General features: G+C 59.1%; 1 protein-coding gene across 1 annotated transcript in view; it reads left to right on the top strand.

Annotated features, from left to right (window-relative positions):
• MEGF8 (multiple EGF like domains 8) overlaps positions 1-13,623 on the top strand; it is a 38,194-nt gene that overhangs the window by 11,154 nt on the left and 13,417 nt on the right. The window contains exons 10-29 of the mRNA XM_011230715.3: positions 174-293; positions 639-783; positions 868-1,031; positions 3,290-3,490; positions 3,882-4,082; positions 4,524-4,760; positions 5,598-5,716; positions 5,806-5,937; positions 6,028-6,141; positions 6,563-6,811; positions 7,319-7,518; positions 7,863-8,073; positions 8,180-8,429; positions 8,914-9,046; positions 10,513-10,760; positions 10,841-10,951; positions 11,080-11,198; positions 11,725-11,932; positions 12,432-12,612; positions 13,314-13,477. Of these exons, the coding sequence (XP_011229017.2) occupies positions 174-293; positions 639-783; positions 868-1,031; positions 3,290-3,490; positions 3,882-4,082; positions 4,524-4,760; positions 5,598-5,716; positions 5,806-5,937; positions 6,028-6,141; positions 6,563-6,811; positions 7,319-7,518; positions 7,863-8,073; positions 8,180-8,429; positions 8,914-9,046; positions 10,513-10,760; positions 10,841-10,951; positions 11,080-11,198; positions 11,725-11,932; positions 12,432-12,612; positions 13,314-13,477 (3,507 nt within the window). The remainder of the gene's footprint in view (positions 1-173; positions 294-638; positions 784-867; positions 1,032-3,289; positions 3,491-3,881; positions 4,083-4,523; positions 4,761-5,597; positions 5,717-5,805; positions 5,938-6,027; positions 6,142-6,562; positions 6,812-7,318; positions 7,519-7,862; positions 8,074-8,179; positions 8,430-8,913; positions 9,047-10,512; positions 10,761-10,840; positions 10,952-11,079; positions 11,199-11,724; positions 11,933-12,431; positions 12,613-13,313; positions 13,478-13,623) is intronic.

Below are 13,623 nucleotides of genomic sequence, written 5' to 3'. Positions count from 1 at the left end.
GGCGGTTGGTCCCCAGGTCCAAGGGGGGAGGACTGGAGGTCCCTGGGGCTGAGGGCAGAGTGGATGGGGTCCTGGAGGTGTCGAGCGGTTGAGGCCCCTGGGATCATCAACGGGAGCTGGCATGGCGGACAGGCTCCAGGTCTGAGGAGCCCCCCTCCCCCGTCTCTCTGCAGTACCACTTAGACTACTGCTCCATGTACACGGACCACAGCGTCTGCTCGCGAGACCCCGAGTGCAGTTGGTGTCAGGGGGCCTGCCAGGCTGCACCACCTCCTGGGACTCCCCCTGGGGCCGTGAGTGACCGTCCTCGCCCTCTGTCGCCCAGCGCGGAGACCCGACCCTCGACCCTTGGTGTCTCCCTCTGTCGCAACCACTTGGGAGACTTGTTTTCACACCTAAGATCGGCACTCCTGACCCACCGACCCCTGAACCTCTGACCCCTCCCAATCCTTTTGAACTTACAGCCCTGTCCCCACCCCCCAGCTCCTGTCCTCTTGATCTTTCTCATTCCGGCTGGCTTTCAGTTCCTTTCTCCAACTTCCTGACGCTTTCTACCCCAAGACTCCTGAATCTACAGCACTTCCCAGGTCCGTTAAGCCCCTGTGGACAGTAACCCCTGTCCCCTCCCCTCCCTGCAGTGTCCAGCTGCCAGCTGCCTGGGCCTGGGACGCCTTCTGGGTGACTGCCAGGCCTGCCTGGCCTTCAGCAGCTCCACAGCTCCTCCCCGGGGGCCCGGCGCCCTGGGCTGGTGTGTGCATAATGAGAGCTGCCTCCCCCGGCCTGGTGAGTGTGCAGGGGCAGTGTGGGAGGGGGCAGCGCAGCACCCTGCACTGACCTCTATTCCCCCCCACCCTCCTGTCCTCACAGAGCAGGCCCGCTGCCGAGGGGAGCAGATCTCGGGCACCGTGGGCTGGTGGGGGCCTGCGCCTGTCTTTGTCACATCCCTGGAGGCCTGTGTCACCCAGAGCTTCCTGCCTGGCCTGCACCTGCTCACTTTCCAGCAGCCGCCCAATGCCTCCCAGCCTGACAAGGTGGGGAGCCAGGGGATGGGGCCTGGTGTGTGGTCCTAGGGTTTTCACTTTTCAAATGGTTCTGTACCACTCTTGTGACTGCCCTGATAAGCCTTTACATTCAAGGGTCTGCTTTTCCTTATTGACCTCAAAAGATTTTTTAAGAATTGTGCCAAAACACACATCATATAAAATTTACTGTCAGTGATATGAAGCACGTTCACAGTATTGTGCCACCATCACCACCTGCTTCCAGAACATTCTTGTTACCCCAGAAAGAAGCTCCAGACCCATTAAGTAATCCCTCTCTGGTCCCCTTCTCCCCCTGGCCCCTGGCAACCACTAACCTTTTAGTGGTTAGTGCTTGGCAATCCGCTAACTCTGGATTTGCCATCTCTGGATATGTCACATAAATGGAATCACATATGTTGTCTGTGGCTTCTTTCACTTAGAGTAATGTTTTCAAGGTCCATCCATGTTGTAGCATGCCTTAGAACCTCATTCCTTTTTATGGACGAGTAATATTACATTGTATGGCCATGCCACATCTGTTCATCAGCTGATGGACATGCAGGGTGTTTATACTTATTGGCTATCGTGAATAGTCCTGCCATGAACATTCCTGTAAAAGCCATTGTTTGAATATCTATTTTCTTGTAGAAAATATTTTCCTTTATTTTTTTCTAATTGAGGTATCATTGACATACGATATTATGTTAGTTTCAAGTATATAAGATAATGATTTGAAATTTGTATATATTGCAATGAACACCTATTTTCAGCTCTTTGGGGTACATATCTAGGAGTGGAATTGCTGGGTCATATAGTGATTCAATATGTAGCTTATTGAGGAATTACCAAACTGTTTTCCGTAGCGTCTCCTTACTGATTTTTTTTTTTTTAAAGATTTTATTTATTTGACAGAGACAGAGACAGCCAGTGAGAGAGAACACAAGCAGGGGGAGTGGGAGAGGAAGAAGCAGGCTCCCAGCGGAGGAGCCTGATGTGGGGCTTGATCCCTTAACGCCGGGATCACGCCCTAAGCCGAAGGCAGACGCTTAACCGCTGTGCCACCCAGGCGCCCCTGATTTTTTTTTTTTTTTTAAGAGAGAGAGCAAGAGTGGGGAGGGGCAGAAGGAGAGAGAGAATCTTAAGCAGGCTCCACAGCCAGTGTGGAGCCCAACATGGGGCTTGATCTCAGACTCAGATCAGGACCTGAGCTGAAATCACGAGTCAGATGCTTAACCGACTGAGCCACCCAGGCGCTCCTCCTTATTGATTTTTAAAATAGATAACATAATTGTATGGTTCAAAAATCACAATAATGTAAAAAGTGGTTGAGTGAAGAGTTTTCTCCTATCTGTCCTGCTCCCCACCCTCTCAGTGTGGGAAGCTGTCCCCAGCATCCCCCCAACTCGACACCACCCTAACTCTTCCCAGAAGATCCATTTGGATTTCCTGTATATCCTTGCAGGTCTACCTATTCAGATGCATGCAAATGTGACATTTAGTTATTTTTTTTTTCTTGCACAAAAAGTAATATTCTAGTCACACTACACTGCCACTTTTATTTCTTAACATATCGTGGTAGGCTTCTTAGCACTTAGGAAACACCCTTAATTTTTTTTTTTTTTTTTACAGTTCTGTAATATTCCATTTAGATTCTAGGGCTGTAGTGCTAAGTAGTCTCCCGTTGATGAATACTTGGGTTATTCCATTCTTTTGCAGTTACAAAACGCATGCTAATAAATCACGTAAGTGTGTCTGTCACTTTGAATGTTGGATCTGGACTCTCTCTCTCTCTTTTTTTTAACTCGTGTACTGGTTTATTATATAACCAAGAACACGTTACATGCAAAGGAGCTCTGTCCCCATAGAGCTGGGGTGTGACCTCCTGCTGGCACAGGGACGTGTTCATTAACTTGGAAATTCTCTAAACCCTGTAGTTCAGGGACTTTTTAAAAAAGTGTGGACTCTTAAGGGCTTTGGTGGAAAGTACAAAGGTGGGATGTCGGGGAAGAAGCTCCCGAAAGCTCTGGGGTCCTGGAGTTTCGTGAGAGAGGTGATGAGCGGGGGCCGGGTCCTGGCTGTCTGTTGTCTGAGTCGGAGTCCCAACCCAGAGTGCCCCTGGCCTTGGTCCCTCGCCTGATGAAAGAGGGAAGGAGGTTGGGGTACCTGATCTTTTCTGTCTCTGATGTTTGCCTGAGGGGTGTGGCCACCGTGGGACCATGCGGAGAGGCAGAGGCGCTCACGCGTACCCTCCTCCCCGGCTGGCGTAGGTGTTGATCGTTCGCAGTACGACCATCACTCTGACACCCAGCCCAGAGACTGACGTGTCCCTGGTCTACCGTGGCTTCATCCACCCACTGCTGCCCGGAGGGCCCGGAGGGGCAGGGGCTGAGGATGTAGCTGTGTGGGCCCGGGCCCAGCGTCTACATGTCCTCGCCCGGATGGCCCGGGGCCCTGACACGGAGAACATGGTGAGGATGCCTGAACATTCAGGGTGCTGTTATAAATATGGGGGCTGGGGTGTATGGTGTGGGGGAGGACTGGGGGGAAATCAGAGGCATGGGATATATCCTTAGTGGAGGGAGGGCCCTGGGGTTTTCAGTTATGAATGGAATTGGGGGGGGATTCTGAAGAAGGTGGGGGAAGGTCTGAGTTACCAAGTTAAACTCCCCCTGAGGAGCGAGGTGGTGGTGAGGGGATTGAGGGTTCTCAGAGGTTCTTTGGGTCTAAGGAGCTCTGAGGCCCTCTTCCTCTTCCCAGGACGGAGGTGAGTGCTAGGTGGGTTTGGGGCTCTTGGAGGTTTCAGGGGTGGGGGTGGCTGGAACATTCTGAGGCCCCTGTCTGTCCCTCACCCATACCCAGGAGGAGGTGGGGCGCTGGGTGGCTCAGCAGGAGAAGGAGACGAGGCGGCTACAGCGCCCAGGGTCTGCTCGCCTCTTCCCACTGCCTGGCCGGGGCCACAAGTACGCGGTGGAGATCCGGGGCCAGCTCAATGGCTCGGCGGGCCCTGGGCACAGTGAACTTACTCTGCTGTGGGACCGGACTGGCGTGCCAGGCGGCAGCGTGAGTACCCAGGCCCTGGCCTCAGATCCCCCGAGCTTTCCGAACCTCAGACCACAAATTCTAACTCTCTTGACCTGACCTCCCTGCCCCCCGACCCGACTCTTGAACTCTGGGTGTCGCCTTGAGCCCTCTGGATGCCAACCTCTGACCCCCAGACTCTGCCCTGATCTCACATTCTGACCCCCTGCCCACATCTCTGATCCCCCTGGCCCTGACTTCTGCCCTCTGCACTTGGCTTTCTCATCTCTCGATGCTCTTGAACCCCAAATCCCCTTTGGTCTGCTCCTCCTAAATCCTGATTTCCCACAGGCTTGAGTTCTCAACCTTGTCTCCAAACACTGAAGTCTTTAGTGCCAAACCCTGACCCCTACCCCCAACCTCGACCCCTGCCCTGGGACTTGGCATGTGGACCCCTGCCCCTCACGTGAGCCCTTCCCCTAGGAGATCTCCTTCTTCTTCCTGGAGCCCTACCGCTCTTCAGCCTGCCTCTCCTACTCCTCCTGCCTGGGCTGCTTGGCGGACCAGGGCTGCGGCTGGTGCCTGACCAGCTCCACCTGCCTCCTGCGCCAGAGCGGGGCCCACTGCGGGGACGACGGGGCTGGCGGGTCGCTGCTGGTACTGGTGCCCGCCCTCTGCCCGCTCTGTGAGGAACACCGCGACTGTCACGCCTGCACTCAGGTGCCTTCCATACCCCAGAGGGGAGGTCTCAAGATCAAGGCAGTCGAATCAGGCGACTGGGACGGGGAGGACCCTCTGGAGTTGGCGTGGGCATCTGAGGGGTCCCCTGGGTACAGTGGGGGGAGACAGGTGGGACTGTTGTCCTTGATCTGCAGGTGAGAGCCAGGTGGGGAGCAGAGGAGAGGGGCTAGAGAGTGGGTTCCTGGCAGTCAGGACTCTCCCTGTTGTAGGGCCTGAAAACCCAACTTAGCACCTCTTTACCAGAGTGGTAAAGAAATCGGTCTTTAGGCCTGTGGTTCAGACCGTGTGGTCAGGCATCCACCCCTCTCCATCCCATACCCTCGCTTCCCTGGAGGTTCCTTCCTTGGGAGTGGCAAGGGAGCCACGAGGGCTCCAGACTTTCATCCCCCCACTCATCCCCTCGAGTCCCAAGTGGAAGAGAGCACCATTCTGTCCCCAACCCCTCTGACCCCCAGTTCAACAGAAGTCCCAGAGCACGTTTCGTTGGTTCTGGTTGGGTCTTACGCCAACTCTCAGAGCCATCTCTGAAGCTAGGGGGAAGGGAGCCTGGCCTCTGGCCCACCTCTGGAGCTCAAGGATCCGTCAGCTCCAACTGGACCACACGTAGGGGTTCTGTTGCCCCTAAAGGGGGTGGGTGCCGGGAAGGCGGATCCCATGGATGCCATTGGCTGCAGCGGAAAGGTTGGAGAGGCAGGCCGCTGGCAAGGGAGAGGGACTTGGGGGGTGGTCTGTGGGGTGGGGCAGGTGAGGCAGGCAGCTACTTGTGGAGTCCAGGGTAGACGGCTAAGTTGGGCTCTTACTCCTTTAATTCCCCAGGACCCCTTCTGTGAGTGGCATCAGAGCACCAGCCGTAAAGGGGACGCCTCGTGCAGCCGGCGGGGCCGGAGTCGGGGTGCCCTGAAGAGCCCAGAGGAGTGTCCTCCGCTCTGCAGCCTGTGAGCTGCCTGGGCCCAGGGAGATGGGATGTGGAGGGCTTGTGGGGGTCGGGCCAGGGTTTGACCCTGCCCCTGCTCCCCGCCCCCAGGCGCCTGACCTGTGACGACTGCCTGGCCAACTCCAGCCAGTGCGCCTGGTGCCAGTCCACACACACCTGCTTCCTGTTCGCGGCCTACCTGGCCCGCTACCCGCACGGGGGCTGCCGTGGCTGGGATGACAGGTGCGGGCTGGGCAGGGGCTCGGGGCTCACAGGAGAGTGGGGTGCGGGGGGAGGGCTCAGACACCCCCACCCACACCTGTCGCCCTGCAGTGTGCACTCGGAGCCTCGGTGCCGGAGTTGTGACCGCTTCCTGACCTGCCACGAGTGTCTGCAGAGCCACGAGTGCGGCTGGTGTGGCAATGAGGACAATCCCACGCTGGGCCGGTGAGGCCGGGACACTGAGGCCGGTGGGCGGGTGGGCTGGGAGGTTCTCGCCCGCCTTGATTCTAATGGCGGATTGTCTTTCTGTGTTTCTTCCCTTCCCCTCTCTCTTCTCCATCTCCACTCTCTCCCTATCTCTGTGACTGGTTTCTTCTCATCTTTCCTTCTTGGCTTTCTGTTTCCGTCTTGCCTTCTCTCTCCCTTTCACTGTTTCCCTGCCTGTCTCTTGTTTGCCTGTTACAATCCCTGCCATCTGACTGCTCTGGGTTTCTCTATCTCTCCTTCGTTTCTCCTTGTGTCTTTCTCTCCATATTCATATTTCCATTTCTGTCTTTCTGATTGGCCCCGCTCTCCCTGTCTTGGTCTCTTGTTTCTTTATCATCTCCCCGTTCCCACCCCCTCCTCTGTCTCTCACCCCCCCCAGGTGCCTCCAAGGGGACTTCTCTGGGCCGCTGGGTGGGGGGAACTGCTCCCTGTGGGTGGGGGAGGGCTTGGGGCTGTCTGTGGCCCTCCCCGCACGCTGGGCGTATGCCCGCTGTCCGGACGTGGATGAGTGTCGCCTGGGCCTGGCACGGTGCCACCTGCGGGCCACCTGCCTGAACACACCCCTCAGCTACGAGTGTCACTGCCAGCGGGGCTACCAGGGCGATGGCATCACGTACTGCAACCGCACGTGAGTGGGGACGGGTTTCCACGGAGATGTCGCCCTGGGGCTGGGGCACGTGGAGATGGAGGAAGGAAGCCGTTGCGTGGTGCTGGGGTTCCTCCCAGGGAACCAGCATCCCCAGTGAGCCTGGGGTTTTTACCTTGCAGGGTAGGCCCTCATTAGAGTGACAGGGTCCCCAGTATAACACTAGTTACTGTGGAGACAGGTCACCCCTGGACTGTGGGCCATAGTCTTCAGTGTTGCCATGGAGATGGAGGAGGACAGAGCAGAAAGGGGTTTTCACAGAGAGCAGATCACCAGTGGTGATATGTGGTTACCATAGAGACAGGAGTTACCACGTGTGATGGGGTTACCTTGGAGACAGGGCTGCCCACAGAGTCCAAGAGGGAGGAACAGGCAGTAGCTTGGGAAGGCGTTGCTGTGGAGAGGAGGGGGTGGAGTGGGGCGGGAGGGGGGTGTGCCTTGGGGGCTCCGGGCATTACCCAGCACTTCCCCACCCCGCCACGCCCTCAGGTGTCTGGAGGACTGTGGCCACGGTGTGTGCAGTGGTCCCCCCGACTTCACCTGTGTGTGTGACCTGGGCTGGACGTCCGACCTGCCCCCGCCCACGCCTGCCCCGGGACCCCCCGCACCCCGCTGCTCCCGGGACTGTGGCTGCAATTTCCACAGCCATTGTCGCAGGCGAGGGCCTGGCTTCTGTGATGAGTGCCAGGGTGAGCGGCCTCGTCCCCAACTCCCGGGGCTGGCCTCAGGGACCCTCCTCTGGGCTCCAGTGTCCTTCCTCTGCCTGGGTGTCTGGGTTCCCTCCCCCAGCTAGGGCTCCCCCTGCTCCATGGCCTGCTCCCCACCCCACATGGTTTCAGTGCCACCCATCTCTTTGGCAGGGCCTTGGGCCCCCAGGCCCCCCTCCCCCCGTGGGGGCTTGCAATGCCTGCCCAGTCTGGGCCTGGTCACCTTTCTCTGAAGCAGCCGCATGGGGTCAGGGATCGGCCGAGTGTTGTGGGGCTCCTCCTGCCCTTGCCCTGACTCTGTGTCCTGCCTGCCGGGGCCTCCGCAGACTGGACATGGGGGGAGCGCTGCGAACGGTGCCGGCCCGGCAGCTTCGGCAACGCCACGGGCTCTGGTGGCTGCCGACCCTGCCAGTGCAACGGGCACGGGGACCCGCGCCGTGGCCACTGTGACAACCTCAGCGGGCTCTGCTTCTGCCAGGACCACACTGAAGGTGCCCACTGCCAGCTCTGCTCCCCTGGCTACTATGGGGACCCCCGGTGAGCCAGGGGCCCTCCAGGAGGGCCAGGGTGGGGTTAGGGACTAGACAGGTTGGAATGGGGCGGGACCGGACTGACGCTCTTGCTGTTTCCTCCATCTCCCCAGGGCTGGTGGCTCCTGTTTCCGGGAGTGTGGGGGTCGCGCCCTCCTCACCAACGTGTCCTCAGTGGCGCTGGGCTCGCGCCGGGTGGGGGGGCTGCTGCCTCCGGGGGGCGGGGCAGCGAGAGCCGGGCCAGGCCTATCCTACTGTGTGTGGGTTGTCTCGGCCACCGAGGTGCTGCAGCCCTGTGCCCCTGGGACCCTCTGTCCCCCGCTTACCCTCACCTTCTCCCCTGACAGCAGCACCCCCTGCACAGTGAGTACCGAGGCCCCAGAGTGCAGGCCTACGTCTCCCCCACCCAGTCTGAATCCGCAGACGGACCCTGACTCCATGTCTCTGTTCCGTTAACCTCCAAACCCTAAGCTCTCTTCCTCAGACAGCAGACCTTCATTCCTAAGCCCCAAGACCCTCCCATTCCCCAGATCATCTCCTGTTTCCTGGGCTCCCCACTGCCCAGGCCAGGCATGGTTAATATTTGTATTCTGTGTGCCAACTGCAACCAGTAGGTAGTGGTCGCCAGGAGCTGTGTATTGGGGAAGAGGCTCCATGCCAGAGTGCCTGATCAATGAGCCATGTCTGCTGTGAACACAGGAGGGGAATGGTGGCCAGTTTGACGGTCCAGAAGTTTCAAGCGGCCCGTTTCTCGGGCTCAGATTGCCCTCCCCTCCCAGACCCCTCACGTCCCTCTTTCTCACCCTTACCGTCCCCTGACCCTTCACTATCCGTCCTCCACCTCCAGCTGAGCTACGTCCTGGCCTTTGATGGGCTCCCACGCTTCCTGGACACTGGCGTCGTCCAGTCGGACCGCAGCCTCATTGCCGCCTTCTGCGGCCAGCGGCGGGACAGGCCCCTCACTGTGCAGGCCCTCTCTGGTATGGGGACTGGGGAAAATGGGACCCTGTTCGAGGCCCTGTAGTCCTTGCCCCTTACGCTGTCCCCCGAGGTGTGTTCAAGACCCAGCCTGACTCTGTCCCAGACTCACTGGCCGATGCTGTCCCTTGTCACATCTGGGCCTCCGTTTCCTCAGTTGAGAGGCCAGTAGAGAGAGTTGCCCTGGCCGGGCTGCCTCTCTGGAGAGAAGAGCTGAGTGGGACAAGTCTTTGGGGGACACAGAATGGGGCTGGGGTGAAGGCCCCCTGCTCAGCTCAGCCAGGGAATTTTGCCCCTTGGGCCCTTTGGCGATGTCTGGAGACACTCGGATTGTCCTGGGTGCTCCTGGCGTGTCGTGGGTGGAGGCCAGAGATGCTGCTCTGTCCTCTGCGGGGCTCAGGACACCCCACAACCAAGAACCGCCAGGCCCCATGACATCAGCAGTTCTGAGTTTCAGAAGCTGGCTCCATCTGTTGGAGTGGCGCTAAAAATCATTCGTTCCCCTTGGCAGTTGAAGGGCCCGAGGCTGGAAATGCTTCTCTTCACCTCATAGATGAGAGAGATGTCCAAGGCTGGGAGAGAGAGGGCGGAGGGGTAGTTGGCTGGCTGGGGATTGCACGCCACCCCAAACCCCTCCACAGGGAGCAACTAGAACCGAGGGGCCCTCAATTTCATGTCACCCAGCCGTTGAGTACTAAGCAGCTTCAGTGAGCCACGCCTGCTGGATGCTGGGGATCCTGCAGGGAACAAAGGATGCAGGCCCTGCCTTCAGAGACCCACAGCAGGCGTGCGGGGTGGGGCGGTGCAGGGGGTGACAAACAGCACTAACAAATTACAGTCAGAATAGTGACACCTTTGCTAAGGGACCGAGGAAGTGGGAAGAAGCAGGCACCTGGCGTGTCTGGGGAGTTGGGGAAGGCTTCTTCGCGGAGGTGAGATTTCAGTGGAGGCGTGAAGGGGGACAGTGTGGGTGGGGGACAAGGGCAACTTCTCTAGGCCAGAGGAGCGGCAGGTGCCCCGGCCCTGAGAGGTTGGGAGGGGGCCTGCGGTGCTGGAGTCCTTGGGGCTGGGACAGTGGGAGGCCTTGAAGTCAGAGGGCCTACAGCTGCCCCCCCCACTTTGAACATAATTTTATTGAGGCACTACTTACATTTCCTCTATCTAATTCCTGCCCCCTCCCCCTCCACTAATCTCTTTTGTAAGGAGACCGGTTTTAGGTCAGAGCTTCAGGGAGCTGCAGAGGGTTAAGAGCTTGCCAGGGTTGGGCTTGGGCTCAGCATTGGATGGGTTGGGTGAGGAAGAGGGTGTGCGGCGTGCGGGGGAGTGGTGAAGCCTGGCAGTGATCCTAAGTGGTAAGGTGTGCCTTGCTGCCCTGCCCGGTGACACCGGATTTTCTCTCAACCTGGGGGCAGAGTAGCATCCTGGAGTGCGGCCCCGCCACAAGCCTCTGTCCCCTCTCCCCAAACAGGGCTGCTGGTGCTACACTGGGAGGCCAACGGCTCCACATCGTGGGGCTTCAACGCTTCTGTGGGCTCTGCCCGCTGTGGGTCGGGGGGCCCCGGGAGCTGCCCGGTCCCCCAGGAGTGTGTGCCCCAGGACGGAGCCGCAGGGGCTGGACTCTGCCGATGTCCCCAGGGCTGGGCTGGCCCCCACTGCCGCATGGCTCTGTGTCCTGAGAACTGCAATGCCCACAGTGGGGCAGGGACTTGTAACCAGGTATGGGGGGGGGATGGGCAAGCCACTTGGGATGGCGGCGGTGATCAGCTCCCCCTGAGCCTCCTTCCGCTGCCCCCCAGAGCCTCGGTGTGTGCATCTGTGCCGAGGGCTTCGGGGGCCCTGACTGTGCCACGAAGCTGGACGGCGGGCAGCTGGTCTGGGAGACCCTCATGGACAGCCGCCTCTCAGCCGTGAGTCGTGAATGCCACTCTCCACGGAGGTGCCACGCGGCCCGCCTCCTGGATGGTTCTCCTCCTCCTTCCATTCCTTCAGCCCCTACACCCAGCCTGACCCCTCGTGTCCCCACCTCCCCATCCAGGACACTGCCAGCCGATTCCTACACCGCCTGGGGCACACCATGGTGGAGGGACCTGATGCCACCTTGTGGATGTTTGGGGGCCTCGGCCTGCCCCAGGGGCTGCTGGGGAACCTGTACAGGTGAGGACTGCCTCCAGGGAGTGGGAAGCCTGAAGGAGAGGAGGTCACCTCAGGAGATGCTGAGATGTGTGTCACATGAGAGTCTCTTTGGAGGTTAAAAAAAAAAAACAAAAAACTGGTGGAAAAAACCTCTGGGTTCAGCTCAGGTCATGATCCCAGGGTCCTGGGATTGAGTCCTGCATCGGGCTCCCTGCTCAGTGGGGAGTCTGCTTCTCCCTCTACCCCTGCCCCCTGCTCATGCTCTCTCTCATGAGCTCTATCTTTCTCAAATAAATAAAATGTTAAAAAAAACAACAAAACCTGTACAGGTGAGAGACCCCCAAAAGATGCTGGGAACTTGTCACAGGAGGCCCACCTCAGGGTCTGGGATATTTATTTAGGTGGTTTCTACCCCCGGGGGGAGTAAGATGGTTGTCAAAGGAGGGGCACCCTAGGCGACTTGGGATAACTCTGTGTTTGGGGGGGTCACCCGGGTCATGCTGGGGTGACTGTATGGTGAGACTCCTTTTCTGCACCTTGGTGCCAGGTACTCAGTGAGTGAGCGGCGATGGACACAGATGCTGGCGGGAGCCGAGGATGGGGGCCCGGGCCCCTCACCCCGCTCCTTCCACGCGGCTGCCTATGTGTCTGCTGGCCGTGGTGCCATGTACCTTCTGGGGGGACTCACAGCTGGGGGTGTCACTCGCGACTTCTGGGTCCTCAACCTCACCACGCTGCAGTGGCGGCAGGAGAAGGTGAGCCCCTCGCCCTCCCCACAGCCCGCGCCAACCATCTCTAGCAGGGCCGGCCAGAGCAGCTCCTGCCCGTTTCACCCCCAGGGGATGCAGCTCCCCCCGACCCCCCACTGGGGCTCCAGCGTGAGTCCCAGAGTTGAATCTCATTGGCCATCCTGGGTCACGTGGTAGTCCGGAGCCAGCCCATGGCCAGGAGGATGGGGCGAGTACAGTCAGCCCCACGCGGCCAGAGGGAGAGCAGAAGAGCCAGGGCTTCCCAGAGGAACGCCAGGCTGTCCTTACTGCATCGGTGACGCTGAGCAGGCAGAAATGGCAAGGGACCTACCGCACGCCTGCTGGAACCATGGCGGGTTGGAAACTTGGGGTCTGACCGGCCTTGAGCAGCTCACTACCTCCTTCTTGGTTCAAGGGGAGTGTTGGGAGTTCCGAGTCTTGCTTGTACCCGGAAGATGACCCCTAACCTCCAGCTCTCTGGTGACCTCTGCCCTCTATCCCCCAGGTGTCCCAGACCGTGGAGCTGCCGGCAGTGGCTGGTCACACCCTTACTGCCCGCCGAGGCCTGTCTCTGCTCCTGGTGGGCGGGTACTCCCCCGAAAATGGCTTCAACCAGCAGCTGTTCGAGTACCAGCTGGTGACTGGCACCTGGGTGTCCGGAGCCCAGAGCGGGACACCCCCTACCGGTAGGGCTGGGGACAAGGAAGGGACAGCACCTGGGACACCTGGCCATCCAGGGCTTTGTGGAGGGTCTCTGTCCACTGCCGTACCCTGTGGTCACTGCCCCTTAGACCTTGTTATGTCCCCGTCTTCTCCCCCCACCCCCATGCCCACCCAGATTCTCAGACCAGCTATTGAGAAGTTCAGTTTCCCATGATAGGCTTCCCACCTCCTGTCCAGTGACAGTGGTCACCATGTTCCTCTCCCAGGTCCTAGATCCCTGCCCCTCAGGCATTCCCCTTCTCCATTCTTTGCTCACTGTCCTCCCAGGACATGCAGGTCACCCCATCTCCCCCTCTTCTCTTGTCCAGAGTTGCAAGTGGTGGTCCTTTCGAACCAAAGTGGGAGGGAGGGGTTGAGAAGGGCTCCTAGGTGGTATGTTCCCAAGAAGGGGAGCCCATGGGGCGCCTGGGTGTCTCAGTCGTTAAGCATCTGCCTTTGGCCCAGGTCCTGGGATCAAGCCCCACGTTGGGCTCCCTGCTCAGGGGGGAGCCTGCTTCTCCCTCTCCCTCTGCTGCTCCCTCTACTTGTGCTCATTCTCGCTCTGTCAAATAAATAAATAAATTGTAAAAAAGAAAAAGAAAAAAAGAAGGGGAGGCCAGGAAGGTGGGAGGGCGTTCCTAATCACCAGCCCTCCCCCCAGTGTCTGCTCCCTTGTGCCTCCCAGGTCTCTACGGTCACTCTGCTGTGTACCACGAGGCCACTGACTCTCTCTACGTGTTTGGGGGTTTCCGCTTCCACGTGGAGCTGGCAGCCCCGTCCCCTGAGCTCTACTCCCTGCACTGTCCTGACCGCACCTGGAGCCTGCTAGCCCCTTCCCAGGGGGCAAAGGTCAGGAAAAGAGGTGTACACAGATAGATCCATGGGGCAGGAAGGTGGGGGGGCCCCCTTACCCAGCACCCCAGGACTGGCTCAACCCTGGACTCCTCATCCCCTTCTTTCCAGTCCCCTAGACTCAGCTGTGACCTCACACATCT

The sequence above is a fragment of the Ailuropoda melanoleuca genome, chromosome 12 (assembly GCF_002007445.2).
Source record: "Ailuropoda melanoleuca isolate Jingjing chromosome 12, ASM200744v2, whole genome shotgun sequence".
NCBI lineage: Eukaryota > Metazoa > Chordata > Mammalia > Carnivora > Ursidae > Ailuropoda > Ailuropoda melanoleuca.
The sequence above is the reverse complement of the archived record's forward strand: the minus strand, read 5'-3'. Positions and strand labels throughout refer to the sequence as shown.